The sequence below is a fragment of the Mixophyes fleayi genome, chromosome 8 (genome assembly GCF_038048845.1).
Source record: "Mixophyes fleayi isolate aMixFle1 chromosome 8, aMixFle1.hap1, whole genome shotgun sequence".
Lineage (NCBI taxonomy): Eukaryota > Metazoa > Chordata > Amphibia > Anura > Limnodynastidae > Mixophyes > Mixophyes fleayi.
This window is the reverse complement of record NC_134409.1, coordinates 9,250,379-9,265,933: the sequence shown is the minus strand read 5'-3', so window position 1 is coordinate 9,265,933 and position 15,555 is coordinate 9,250,379. Positions and strand designations below refer to the sequence as shown.

Genomic DNA, 15,555 nt, shown 5'->3' with positions numbered 1-15,555 from the left:
GGTATAGAACCATGTTTTAGTCCCTTGATTAATTGCTGTGCGTTAGAATTCATCATCATCATCAGCTATTTATATAGCGCTACTAATACCGCAGCGCTGTACAGAGAACTCACTACTTCAGTCCCTGCCCCATTGGAGCTTACAGTCTAAATTCCCTAACATACACACACACAGACACACACACACACACACACACACACACACACACAGACAGACAGACAGACACACACACACACACAGACTAGGGTCAGTTTGATAACAGCCAATTAACCTACCAGTATGTTTTTGGAGTGTGGGAGGAAACTGGAGCACCCGGAGGAAACTGACGCAAAGATGGGGAGAACATACAAAACTCCACACAGATAAGGCCATGGTCGGGAATCAAACTCATGACCCCAGTGCTGTGAGGAAGAAGTGCTAACCACTGAGCCACCGTGCTGCCCACGGCAGCATTGGGACAATAGATTTAATTTGGCTAAACAATTCACAAATCTCTCATCAATGGTTCAACCTTATCAGTTGTGGAGGACACATTACAAGTGGACGTGTTAAGTCTAGTTCTTATATTTAACTTTTGTTGCTTAAAAAAAATGAAATTTTGAAAGACACATACAATTTTAAAAGACAATTAACTCTTTTAAATTCTATTTTTATTTTAGTGCAACATTAACAGACCCATTGTCTGGCCATAAAAGACGGCTGAAATTTTTTTAAACTTTAGACACACGTCGGTCATTCTTATAAACAACATTGTTAATGTGGTATAAAGATGAGTAAACTTGAATTTACAGTCTTTACCTGCAGACTATTTTACATGTCAATAATAAAGTAAGTATGAACAGTATATAAGTTAACACCCCATTTATTTTGTAAGTACAAAGCTCTCTCTAAGAGACCAGCAGACATTATGGGGTCCCCATGGCATTGGGTATTTAACCATACATATATAATAAGAAGAGATACTGACAACTGCACATAGAGAAGTAGGTCTATGCTGTTGGTTGGTATTACAATTAAAAGACAATTGTAGATGATAATACTAAGATTAAGGGATAGGTCTATTAACTAAAAAGGAACAGTGGAGATGTTGCCCATAGCAACCAATCAGAGTCTAGCTATCATTTTCTAGAGTGTATTAGATAAATGATAGCTAGAATTTGATTGGTTGAAATGGGCAATAATTTTCCTTATAGAAGTTTTGATAAATCTACTTCTGAGTTTTTTTGTGGAACAGATTGAAGGATGAAAGTGACCGGAATAAAGTCTATGGGAACATGGGAGAACATTTCCATCCATTGCAGATTCTCCTTTAAATTCAGCCCGCAGGGCTTTTTAGGCTGTTAATGGTTAAACGAAAAGAGTTTAAGTTTCACCAAATGATTTATGAAGCATCTGTAATGAGCTATTAAGGGCATTTGCCTCTGACACTGGTCTAGAATGTCTTTTATGTATTGTATATGTCAGTTTTAGCACTTTGGGCATCACTAGGAAACATAAAATCTAAAACATACATCCATATTTGTAAAATGAAGAACAAAAAAAAAAGCAGAATCATACTGCAGAAGTGCCAGAGAAATTGGCAGGATATTAAGGGAGGAAAATGTTTTAGAGTCGACCATAGGAGGCAGCTTCCAGTAACCACTTCAAGGGGATTTTTCTCATTATAAGAAGAGAAAGAGGAACAGGGGGGGCAAGAAAAGGAATAGCTGAGGCAGAGGCGGGTGACAGAATCACCTCACACAGATTATTTTCTAAAGCTTTAAAACTGGCTATCCTGAGAGTCACTTTAAATGATTCCAGCACCCACACACTGAAGGTGCCATTTTGTGGGTGGAGCCAATACCCAATATGGCGCCTATCGCTGTAACTAGTGGCAACACTGAACCGTGCACCGTATTTTAATACAGGGAAACGCCACCCACTTTTTTTGTTGTTGTTGTTGTTAAAGTGGAACCATCACCTACACAAAATGGACACAGCTATTTTTGTGGGATGTACCAATATTTAGCCAATAGGGGCTTGTGCCATCACTAAGGCCTGAATCACACAGTAATGTCACTATTTTCTACTGCATTGATTGGTTGCTTACTCAAAATGGCTGCCCCATCTGTGTGTTGGTGAAGGGTCTACTTAAATTTATAATTCCCAAATACATGTTACAAACCACTTCAATATATAGGGGAGAAAGAGCCAGATCAGGCACTCATAGGAGTGATTTAAGTCCAAAAAGAGAAATATGGGCAAATATTATAAAATGAGAAAATATCAAATGCAATGAAGACAACTTCAATTAAATACAAAAAAAACAAATAAAACGCATTGGATCTGAGTCATTAAGGAGAGCAAGGCAAACAAAAGGAGTAAATTTGATCCTGGACAAACCATGTTACAATGCAAGGGGTGCAAACTAGTTTATTATTTTGCACATAAGGACAATACTGGCTGTTTTTTTTATTTAGCACACAAATACTTGATAACTTTATATTTATACTGAAATTTATAGTTGATCTAGGACATGCCCTATCCCAACTATAAATTTGTCCCCACATTTTAAATTTACCTCCCCCTCCAATGCAACATGGTTTTGCCAAGGTGCAAAGTTACTCATTTTTCTTGCTTTACTCTCCTTAATGACTCAGGCCCATTATTATTATTTGCATACTCACACGTTTAAAGTAATAAATAAATAATACATTTTATTTTTATGTGGATTTATATCAGTTCTACAATCTTTGTATTTGCCGACTGGGAGTCGCCATGATGATCCCTCTCATTGTTAATATAGGAAAGCGTCAGCATTTGCCCTCAATCACGGGTGTAGGGGGCTACCTGAAGGTCTGTGCTCAGCAGCGCCACCTGCAGTATGAAAGCTGCTACACTTTCCTCACTTACTGAACAGCCCATAAACACGTAAATAAACACAGTTGTGGCAGAAATGGTAGGAATAAAAAATAAGTCACATAATAGATTTCTATGGTATAGATGAGCATTCATATACTGAGTTACTTACACAGATCCTGGACTCGCTGTAGGAGGAGGACCTGGAAGTAAAAAAAAATAAATGTGGGTTAAATTAATCCACAATGGATTTAGTCATATTTTAATTAGTGCTTGTGTTGGTATGGTACACAGTCTGCATACTACCCAACATTTTAAAAACAAAATAGAGACGGTATAAGCCTTGCTGCCGATCCCTTCAAACCACACCCAGAACCATCCAAATCCCACCTCTCTCCTCAAACCACACCCACATTCCTGAGAAGCCACACCTACGTACAGGTAGACCACAGACTTTTTTAGTCTGTGGTACATCCTCCCAGCCAAAATCTGGACATGAGGTTGTGTTACAGCTAAATCATTTCTTCGAATCACCATTGTACGTGTCAGCATGAAGTTAGTCAGTTTATGGGCAGCTATAAATATTCATGAGTATTTGTCAGAGAGTGACCCACCCATGTACTGGCAAGAGCATGCTCAGTGTGCTCACGAGAACCATCATGTGACATCATCCAGCTGTCAGCTTACAGTGCATTGGCTCTGAATGATCACATGACAGCAGTGTCACAGGAGAGGGAGGATCATAGTCTTGTAGCTGATCTTTCTCAGTAATGGTGTATGTGATACTAACTGTAATTTTAAATTAGGCTTTTAAAACATATTCTAAAATATATACATTTTTAGAGCAATATTTCCAAAACCCACCAAATTTAACAAACAGCACTCCGGTGGTGGAGACGGTTTTCCGCCCATTCGTTGCCACACACTGGAAATATCCGGTATCAGTGGTGTCCAGGTTTCGTATTCGTAGTCTGGAGCCGTAGTTGGTGGCCCGGAAGGATATCCTTCGGGGTTCTTGAACGACAGGGGCGTCGTTTTTTAACCATCGTATGGTCGGAGAAGGGTTCCCCGAAACTCTGCAATGCATCTCCGCCGTCTGACCCAGGGAGGTTGTTATATTATTCATCGGTTCGTCGAGCATCAAATAAATATCTAGCGGGGGGACACAGAAGGACCTTGGTTAGTATTAATATTATAGAAAAAAATTGACACTATGTAAATTACACTGAGAAATTCTTTACAAATTAAGATTAAAGGACGACGATCAAAAAACGTACAGAAGCTTTATTAGAGCAATGTAATACTTGTTTTCAATGTGGTTATTGTTTATTGTCTGAAAAGTAAAGAAGATATTTATCAGAGTGTGGTAATAACTCCTATACTCAGCGTAACTGGTTTACAATTCGTTTTCTGCTGTCCGATTTCATCTGAATTCTAAACCCAGTTACGTTGGGAGTATAGTAGATTTTACCCAAATCTTCTTTCCTCGTGAAATATTACGCAGTGACCAAACTGCTTTCAATATCACTTCCTTTTCTATAAGCATTTACCCATTAGGCCATTTTATACCTAATTATCCGGAAATTACAGTGTGCGGTACGTACGCAGGCAGCATTCAACGTATGATAGGGATGTATTGGATATTGATTCTGGAAAATACAGATCATCATCATTTATTTATATAGCGCCACTAATTCCGCAGCGCTGTACAGAGAACTCGCTCACGTCAGTCCCTGCCCCATTGGAGCTTACAGTCTAAATTCCCTAATATAGACACACACTCACACACATACACACACACTGACAGAGAGAGAGACTAGGATCAATTTTGATAGCAACCAATTCACCTACCAGTATGTTTTTGGAGTGTGGGAGGAAACCGGAGCACCCGGAGGAAACCCACGCAAACACGGGGAGAACATACAAACTCCTCACAGATAAGGCAGTGGTCAGGAATCGAACTCATGACCCCAGTGCTGTGAGGCAGAAGTGCTAACCAAGAGGCCACTGTGCTGCCCTAGATGAACAATGACCATGATACGACCATTCATATCAACGTCCAATCGCGCTATTTATGGCAGTATGGCCTTTTGGCTAGTGCACCACTCGTGTGTGGCATAAAACTGGTCACACAGCGTTTGAGTCTAGCACCAGGTGTGGGCATCTAATCTATATATGTAAATGTCTAGTGGCGTGTGTTAGTCTGTCTGTGTGTGGAAAAAATAAAACCAAGCTGCAGCGCCACCTGCTGGGCGGAGTTATACACTGACCTACTAAATTCTTAGTGTGTGTGGAAAAAAAAAATCAGAAAGGGCTGAAATTTGGTATACTAAGATGTTTTTAATTTGTTAATTTAATTTGTTAATTGTTAAAAGTGTTTATAAAGATTTAAAAAATATATAAATATATCTCTTGAAGGAGAAGTGACAGTTGGGAGTGGTTGGTGGTTGCCGGGGGTGACAGTGGGGAGTTTTTAACACCTTAAGTAGCTTGATTTGACTAGAATGCATGAGTATCATGCACGGGTTAACTTGTAAGATAATACTTTCATTGTCTAACGTGCATTTGATTGGTGTTAACCACTCACTGGTTGCTACAGGTTGCTGTAAATTAGCCCTTTGTTGATAAATAACCCATGGCTTCTTGTTATTGCTTTACTCTAGATTTGTCGTAAAACATTTTAGATCCTGTTTTATATCATTTACAAAACATAATTTTTTGCGGTGGGGGCTTTCAGAGCCGTGTATATAAGTACAGTAAAATAATTGTCAATGGCGATTCCAATTCAGGATCTCATCCCTCTCCTATAAAGCACAACAAGCCGGAACACACAGAATTCAGCTGTCGATAAAATAACAAAATGAGGCCTGAACCCTCATCCTCTACGCCACAATAACTAGTATACTCCCCATCCCTGGTATATCCATGGTTTAGGACGTTATCATCAATAACACATATAAGCCTGTGACAGGCTGGGGCTTGTAGTTTCACAACACCTGGAGTGCCACAGGTTAGTTAAGCCTGGTCTAGTGGGACAATCCCGATTTTTGGTGACTGTTCTGCCCAATCTAAGGGGCAGGTCAACACTGTGTACTCTTTATATACACACTACATTCTTTATATACTACACTTTGGTGCTAGCTGTCCTTAGCAAATTGACCACTCCCCCTCTAGTGTCTGGTCACGCCTCTATGATGGCTGGCCACACCCCCTCTGGTGGGCCCCTAGCGTTGCAGTCCCCCGGTGGGCCCTTCATGCCCCAGTCCGACACTGAGCCTGTCCCATTATATGGCAAAATGGGAAACAGAAATCTCGGATGCTCCTTCTTTTTGTTGGTAATACTTGTTAGCAAGCAATTAAGCGGTTATACTTGGCTTGTGCCACACAGGCTGGATGCTGGGCACCATGTTTCCATGTGTTGCCTGGTAAATATATGTATCTAAGAACACAAATGGAACAGCGCCACCCGGTGTCTAAATTTATGTGAGAAATGTTGGAATGCTTCATACCAGTTACCGAGAAATAAGGGAAAAGTGAAGGTGTTGCCCATAGCAACCAAGCAGACTCTAGCTATCATTTATCTGGTACATTCTTGAAAATAATAGCTTAAATCTGATTGGTTGCTATGGACAACACAAAAATAACAAGCAGATAGACTAATAAAGCTATCCTTGTTTAATTCATACTAGAAATTGTCTGTTTAAAGGCATTACATGCTTTTGCCAAGACAAATGTATTGCGCCAGCCTGTAGATATGACATGAAAGTAGGAATCATATAAAACAGAAGCATTCCAGGAACTCGTGAAACAAAATCGACTATTTTCTCCTTGGCCGAGCAACGCATTTTTCAGCTGCCGATACAATGTGTGTCCTTTCATGTGAATCTCCCAACTATTCTTTAGGAAATGAGTACTTTCGGTTTGGCTTGGCCCTGCCTTGTAAAACGGTAATAATCCCTGATTTTGGCATGATTGTAACCAGACATTTTAAGAACAAGTCAAGAGACAGCTTCATCAGGAAGACCCAGATGATAAACGCTGGCAGGATTTAAGACTTATCCTGTAACTCTGCTGAAATGAAAGACACAACTCTATTTTTAAAAGGATACTTTTGTTATTTTTTCATTATCATAAAAAATTGTATAGCTAATGAAAATGACATCTAATAATAAAACATATCTTCTGTTATTCTCGTACTAGACGTCTATTACTCTAAGCAAAATGAACAAGGAAGGGTTGCCAATAATTTAAAAATGTATCTAGTCAGGAAACATATCCATTCTGCAGAGTTGCACTGAACAGGAGGTTGTCAATGCAGTACTTTATTAGGTGCGGTTCTGTTTAGATTAAGATTTTAACTCATTCATTTAATTTTGAGTAAACGCTGCTGCTAAGAAGGGCAGTATCCTAATTCAGTAGGGCCATCACACATCCCCCATGGTAAAAGAGATGTGGGTCAGGGAAGTGGACTTTTAAAATGATATTGAGTACAGTGCACAAACACATAAGTAGTAGTAGGAACCATACAGAGAAAGAACTTAAAGGTAGGTAATTATCAATATACAGATCTGCAACCGTTCATATCACAAATCTACCCTTTTGAAAGTGTTTTAGTTCCAACAGTCCTTGCTGCCTGTCAGTCATTTCTCTATGCATTAGGGAAGGCCATGATATAGCAGCATTAACCAACTACATGTTCCCTTTGTTGAGTGATCTGGAAATAAATGATTGCAAATCTTAATCTAATAAGAACTTCATCTGAGGAGGTACATGATGCATCAGCTGTTCAGTGCAACCCTGCACCACATACATATTCTGACAAGATAGGGTTTTAAAGGATAATGCCAGTCAAAAATGATTTTCCCAGCTGACATCCCAACTTCCCCCAACTTACACTACTTGTGGGGGTCCCACCCCATTTATCCCCCCCCCTCCCCCCCCTGGACCCCCGATGGCACTCACATTATTCCTGTTCCCTAAATGACAGCTGTTAACAATTTAAATCCAGAGCATGCTGTGTTACTTTCTAAAGCTGGGTACACACTACAGAAATTTCGACCAACTTTTTATGCCGAGCGATCGCTCGGTCCATGGACTGCATACACACTCGCCTTGTTTAGGACGATAAAGGGAAGAGCGGACGTCCCTTTAGCGACTTTTTACAGCCATATTGTCGTGAGCAATGACTGTAATTTCGTACTCACTGTTGTGGATCGGTCGGAAGTTTATACACACTACACAGCGGAAACGAGATTGGAACGAAAATATTAAACGGTACGACCAACCAAATGAGGCGACAATCGTCCATTTGGGCAGACTTTAGACCATCGTGTCACTGTACACACTGACCCGACTTTTGAACGAGCCGTCATATGTCGGCTGATTTAGCCGATTATTGGATGAAAACTGTGTAGTGTGTACCCAGTTTAACATGGACGGTGATTGGACAAGAGCTGCCCTCTACCCTTCCTCACTAGACCATTCTCATTGTCTTTGATAAGGCAAGAAGGAGTAGTTTAGAGGAGTCAATAGCATGGGAACCCGACAATTTTGACTGTTGGAAAGAGGGGAATGTCTGCTAAAAATAGTTTCCTTTACACTATCATTATTTCCAGGTTATTTAGTTTAGAGAGACCGGTGCTATTCCGTATTAGATTACAATACTAGTCGGCATTCTATAATTCATATTTTCTATAGGCGCGTGTATTGCAAAATGGATGATGTTCTGCCAGAATCCTCTGCCGGAATGCGTTCATAAAAAAGTATTTAAAAGCCATATGTCATTAAAAAAGGGTGTAACCCATTCTCCTGCAATGCACAATATAAAACAGCCTGCAGTATTAGCTGGGAGGGCTAGCAGGGGGTTAATCTGTTCATAACAGTCCAATACCACTTTGTTAAAGACATTGTTCTTGCTGTATGTACCTTAACCTCATCCAAGTCATCTGCAGCAATTTAAGTCTTTGGCATCTTGTTCTGTAGGATGCTCTTAGTGCACCCCCTTCAATCTCAGCAGCAACTGGAGTAGGTTTGGCTGGAGCGACGCTCTCTCCAGCCAGTAATGTACAGTTTATGCCATTCAATCTACAGCCTGTGCCAGCTACATTCTGTGCCCCAGGTCCTGGGTAAGATGAACATAATAGCTTAAAAACTCAATACCGTTACGGAAAGTCACTTCAGTCCAGAAAAGGAAACCTGTAGCATAAATAACAATTGCTTCTGTCTTGAAGAACATTTAGTGGAATTTTAATATTTGGAATTGTACGCGCAGGTTCTGACATGAAACAATGACACAGTTCTAGCTTCCGCCTACAGCGCAAATACTGAAAGTGGCAGCAATTGATGAACAATAACTTAGGGTACACCCCTTTCCTGAGGGATCCCAACAATTGTAAGTAGCTAAAGAAGAAGGATTGTATCCAATTTAATTATTTTGTTTAAATGGCATATCTGCCAACACTGTAGCACTGCAAATCACAGCATGAGACGGGGCATTGTCAGGCTTTGCTGGGTGCTGGGGACTTGGCCATGTGATGTCGGGGTGCACTATGTTCCTCAAGTGCGTGCTTAGTACTTCTGAAGTTATAGGCTGCCGCAAACCCTTTCCACTCCCCTCAAAACACCCCTGAATTGCTTCTTACATCCCCCAACAATCCAAAAGTTCTGTCTGTGGGATGATGGGACAGGTGGCTGGAATCAAGAGGTCTGATATACACACATTATACCGCCCGGTAACAGCTGAATTAGCTAAAAATATATATGGAGCAAACATAGGCTGTGTATACGCTACAGCGTTTTCAGCTGATTATCGCGCCATTCACAGGATAAACGACCGTTCGGCCCGATATCGCATTAGTGTGTACGCTCCAACAATGAACGATTATCGTTCCAAAGCTCATAGTATCGTTTGATTTGATTTTTAAGCCAAATGAAAAATCTCGGTCAATGATGAAACAGTGTCGTTCCAATCCTGCAGTGTGTATGCGCTCAGCACCGGCAGTGTCTATAGATCTCTATGCGGTGTGCAGAGTCACCATCTTTTCTGCCGATGGTTATGACAGATGAAGAGCACAGATCTGAAGGTAAATCGTGTAAAAAGTGTTTAGTGTGTACACAGGAATCGGCATTGGACTTGGATGGGGCCATAAGACCTACGAGTAAGAGATATGCCCTTAGGGACAAACTGCGTCACCTGGACTGTAGACCTGTGTTGTGTGCAGACAGAAAGATTGTTTAAACACAGCAGTCGGCCACAAGTGGTCCTCACATGTCCGCCCAATTCCCCTCTCCTTTCCTTCTAAACAAATGCCAGATGAGAAAGTAAAGGATATCTATTGGCAGTATGGAAAGAGAGTGGCCCAGATACAAGACGTTTGGCGGCAGTCGTTGAGCGTCTTTATCTAGAACAATGGTGGTGCTTCCAGTGATCTCTTCAGTTGTAATTTGTAAGAAGTACTGTTACAGAATGTTCTGACAGCCTTCCTTCTGTACAACTTTGTCGTAAGTGGATTACTTTATCAGTCTATTTGATAAATCACGTGTCTCTAAGCTTCATCTAATATTTCTCACAATAGGACCTGTAATAATAAGTTATAAAGTCTCCATAAAGTGCCAAGACTAGTTTTTGGGAACATTTTGCATGTTACCAAATCTGGATCACCTAATGAAGAAACACAAGGCCTGGAATATTAGGGAATTGATCGCGACACTGATTATCATATTTCGGCAGGGCCAGGAAAATATCATCTTGTCGGCCCATAAACTGTACCATGCCTAAGGCCCAACAGGATCTTGATCCAATTCCGATTATAACTCTCACAACCGTATCTACGGTTTCCGCTGGGCTGTCAGCGTCACCTAATTTACATTCCTACAGCCCTAGAAACCTGCGCTCTCTGGCTTGCGTTCAGCCCAGACAATACCTAAATTTCTATGTATCATATTTTTATGATTGGCCGTTAAAACCTGTGAAGAAGAAGAAAGAAAGTTTCTTTCTGTCTAAAAATATATGGAGAAGCCCGGAATAAGGGAGATATATGGTAAACATTAATGGTCTGTGATGTACAGCAAGATATATGGCCCTCTTAAGTATAGTTTTTCTATAACACTGGACATAAATATTGTTTAAAGGCCGTAAAAGTATCAAGCAGAAAGTATGAAACGCACGGAGAGAGCTGTTGCTGGCAGAAGACGGGTGGGAGTTTAAGGGCTAAAGAAAGGAATGGGCTTTTTTTTTCTTTACTAATGAGAGAAGTGTTCCCAAAAGTTCCTCTATTTTTGGAAACGGTCCTGCTCTTAAAAACTGGCTCTTTAACAGTTTGCTTAACATTTTCCTTGGCCCATCAACCTACCAGTAGAGGATAGAACTATTTCCTTAAAATGTATCCAACCTGGACGGTGTTACTTCCTTAAAAAGAAAAAAAAAAATGATCGCTATTCCCGTAGAAGGTGCCAGCCAGGTACTACTTGCGCAGAGAGAGTGGCGGGCGATGGGAGCATGTGATTCAAGCTTGTCGTTACCCTTTGTAGAGTCATCGTGGCTTTTATCGAAGAGGTGAAGCTGAAATTATTTTATTGGCCACCAGTTGTTTCTTGATTCTTTTTCTATGCTTCCGTGAGCACTTAATGAGTTCCTTGCTGTAAGTATGAAGTAAAAACATGAAGCAGGGAGCGGGGGACATATAAGGCGTTTCTGCAATGCCGAGACTGTCAGGACAAGCTGTGGAACCACGGGGAGCCTGAAAAAAAGAAATATGTGCAGTTGGGGAAGAGCCAGGGCCTCTACAGGGGCGATCGTCTATCATTCCAAAAATGCAGGAACAACCGAGGATTTGCACGGAGCATCGGCTTGCTGCCACCTTAAAATGGCTAATGTGAAGATTAGCTGAATGGCGCTATTTAATTTCTATACCAGGATTAGGCCGCCGGTGGCTCTCCAGGAGGTACTGAACTACAAGCGTGTCCTAGCAGACTCTACAAGTCAGTGACACAATGTAACCTATCTGACTACAACCAAGAGCATTGGCTCCTCTACAGTTATTGCTCGCCGCTGATTAACACAGCACGGTGGCTCAGTGGTTAGCACTTCTGCCTCACAGCGATGGGGTCATGACTTCAATTCCCGACCATGGCCTTATCTGTCTGGAGTTTGTATGTTTTTCCCGTGTTTGCGTGGGTTTCCTCCGGGTGCTCGGGTTTCCTCCCACACTCCAAAAACATACTGGTAGGTTAATTGGCTGCTTTCAAAATTGACCCTAGTGTGTGTGTGTTGGGGAATTTAGACTGCAAGCTCTATTGGGGCAGGGACTTATGTGAGTTCTCTGTATAGCGCTGCGGAATTAGTGGCGCTATATAGATGATGATGATTACGGTCCTATAAACCCACCAACCCCCTTGTTTTGACAATTTACATAAAAAACCTCAAACATCCAGATACCAGGTTATTGATGTAATACCGCTCTATAGAAATAGGGGGCGTTCTTCAGAGCACACCGACAGACTTTATTACATGGTGCAAAGCATTCTGGGGGTTGTAGTATTCTATCCATCAGAAAGGCAGGTCAAAAATACAGAGTGGGGCTGATTCATGTTGGAGCGTACACTTGCGTAGTGTGATTCCGCACCGCGTATGCCCTGCAACGGACATCACGTCAGTCACCGCAGTTACATACAATTCATGTCCTCACGCAACTGACACTTACGACTGCCTATGACTTGAGAGAGACGGAACAGGAAAGGGAAGGGGCGGAGTCACGTGGGCCAATTACAGTAAGGGCGCTGAGGCCGATGCGCCACTAGCTATTACAGAACAACGGTATGCAACTAAGATAGAATATAAAAAGCATTGTTTGCACAGTACACATTAAAATCACCTTTATTTATGTCATTAATGTAAATAAATAAAATAAACCATATTTAAAAAAAAAGTATTTATATCAATTATTATACGGATAACAGTTATTATTTTAATTTATAATAAAATAAACATTTTTATGTGTTCTGTTGTCAGCTTTTACTGTACGTACACATGTGCGTATACTGCAGTCTGTTCGGTGTATCTACAGATGGCAAGTAGCGTTCAGGTAGAGCTTACACCCAGACTGTAAAGTATCTTGCAATACGCAGTTTTATAGCTGCTAGAAAAACATGTTCTATCATACACAGCTGTCATCATGATCACTCCACACCTAGACAAGACCTGCAGATGGTGCAAGTGAGACGACAGAAAACCACGTGCCTGAGAGATGCCCAAAGTTTGAATTAGACACTTCTGCAGCTTGGTACGTCCTTACTGACTACGCGCATACCCCCTTTCCCCTCCCCGTTCCGCCCATGAAATCGTACACTGTGGGAATTGTCATTTGTGTTCGAAGACGAGTTGGATGTACTTGCGTTAAATGCCGTATAGTCCATTTCTGGGTATGTGCAGGGCAATTTAACGCAAAATACGGCACATATCCACATTTCCGATCCTTAATGAATCAGGCCCAATATCATCATCATCATTTATTTATATAGCGCCACTAATTCTGCAGCGCTGTACAGAGAACTCACTCACATCAGTCCCTGCCCCATTGGAGCTTACAGTCTAAATTCCCTAATATAGACACACACTCACACACAGACAGACAGAGAGGGAGAGACTAGGGGTCAATTTTGATAGCAGCCAATTAACCTACCAGTATGTTTTTGGGGTGTGGAAGGCAACCGGAGCACCCGGAGGAACCCACGCAAACACGGGGAGAACATACAAACTCCACACAGATAAGGCCATGGTCGGGAATCAAACTCATGACCCCACTCAATATTTATAGTTGCAAACTAACCACTATTAATAAATTCCTAAAGAACACATTCCATACTCCATAAAAGACTGGTGCACAGCTCAGATCTCCCACCTCTACCGCACCATCTCGGCTCTTTCTAGGACATAACACACATTTGTCATTGCATTGTTCAGATAATTCCCATAAGTATATGAAAGGGTCTAATGTCTCGATTGATCAACAGCAAAGAGTTACCGTCTCTCACCTACTGGACATGAGTGATATCCTGCCGTCACTGAATCCAATCTGGAGACATTTATAGATATCCTGGGTAAATAGGGATACATCTATGTATCTGGCTTTTAATAATAAATATTCACAGTAGATACATTTCTTTACACCACATAATTTAACTTCTTTGTGTATTCTGCTTGCAGAGGACATTCCCAGGCAAGAGGAATGCAGCTCGGATCCTGTGATTCAGAATGATGAGGAGCAAAATGCTGATGAACGTACAGTGTGATCAGTGACTGTAGATGTAACTTTACTGGCGTTCTCTAACTCCCACTTCACCCTCTACCATAACTCACCGGCTTCCTGTGATCTGAGACATCTACATGTTAGATGGGTTCCTTATTAGATGTCAAGTGTTACCTTTTTCCTGCCTCTAATCTTTTTTATATACAATACTTTGTTGCACTTTTTGGATGTTTATTAAGAAATAACCTGATAGTTTCCATTTGGGATCACATTACAGTGAAGCAACAGAATTTCAACAACACGATCTGTATTAATCTAACTCTATGAAAGTGGACTGGTCTCCTAGACACAATAGGATCCTGGACGAAAGTGCGAAAAATGCATCTCGCACAGCAGGTGACATCTGTGATGTCATGTGCGGATTTTTTTTTATAAGAACTCCCCTGATTGTGGCCCGGATTCATTAAGGCACGCAAGACAAATGTATATTTTTTTAAAATGCACATAATCCGGTAATACGCATGTCCGTATTCAACAACGATCAGATGTAAAGATACGTCTGTTGATGTATACAGATCAGGGTCCACTCTGCTCTAATAGACAGGAAACTGCAGGATATGCCCAATACATATGTGGAATATAAAGTCATAAAAGAACGAAAATAAAAGAAAACAAAAAAACTATTCAATGATTGTCACCTGTTAATAATATAGTAATTAATTACAAAACATTAAAGAATAAAAGTTGGGGTTTTTTTTCATTTTTTTCCTTAAAATACATTTATTAGGATGTTAACAATGTGAAATGTACATAAAATACATTTTTACAGCTGCTCCTGGTTACAAACACATGTTGTAGCTGCACACACAGCCGTCATCACTAGTAATCGGCACTTACATCCGATTTGTAACTGGTGTAAGAGATACGACAGAAAATCACGTACCTGGGAGATGCCCAAAACTTGCATCAGACGCTGCTGCGTGCGCTCCAGCTTGGCACGCCGATACTACACATTGACCATGTCCCCTCCCCGTTCCGCCCCTGAAATCATAGGCTATTGTAAGGGTACTTTGCGCTTGAAGATGAATTTGATATTGTTGTGTTCTCTGGCGTATGGTTCCTGGCAGGGGCAGCCTGGCCTGGGGGGCAGGGGGGGCCACCTGCAAGTCTCTCCCTCTCCCCCTCCCGGGCTAAAATTTGCCACCAGCCCCTGGTAAGTGCTGTGTACATCAGACCTATTCAGATACAGTCTATTGTCCAACTGTCACGGGCACTAGGAGTCTTTACCCAGGGATCACCAGGTGATAGGCTTACCAGAGCAGTATAGGTGGTAATATGGTACTCTGGTAGCAGGGTGATCACGGAACAGGAAATAGCAGATGATGAGATGCTCAGGAAAGTCTATGACTAGCAGCACTGGCAATATGGAGGTAGTAATACACGAGGAACTGTATGGACAAAGGACACGTGA

At 41.3% G+C, this 15,555-nt stretch overlaps 2 protein-coding genes across 5 annotated transcripts in view; one reads left to right on the top strand and one right to left on the bottom strand.

Moving 5' to 3' along the window:
- The window catches only part of ROR1 (receptor tyrosine kinase like orphan receptor 1), a 213,448-nt gene that overhangs the window by 39,349 nt on the left and 158,544 nt on the right, over nt 1-15,555 (bottom strand). Inside the window, exons 3-4 of the mRNA XM_075181826.1 lie at nt 3,703-3,990; nt 3,011-3,041 (exon numbers count right to left, since the gene is read on the bottom strand). Coding sequence (XP_075037927.1) covers nt 3,011-3,041; nt 3,703-3,990 — 319 coding nt within the window. The remainder of the gene's footprint in view (nt 1-3,010; nt 3,042-3,702; nt 3,991-15,555) is intronic.
- The window catches only part of JAK1 (Janus kinase 1), a 342,069-nt gene that overhangs the window by 308,367 nt on the left and 18,147 nt on the right, over nt 1-15,555 (top strand). The gene's annotated exons all lie outside the window — the stretch shown is intronic.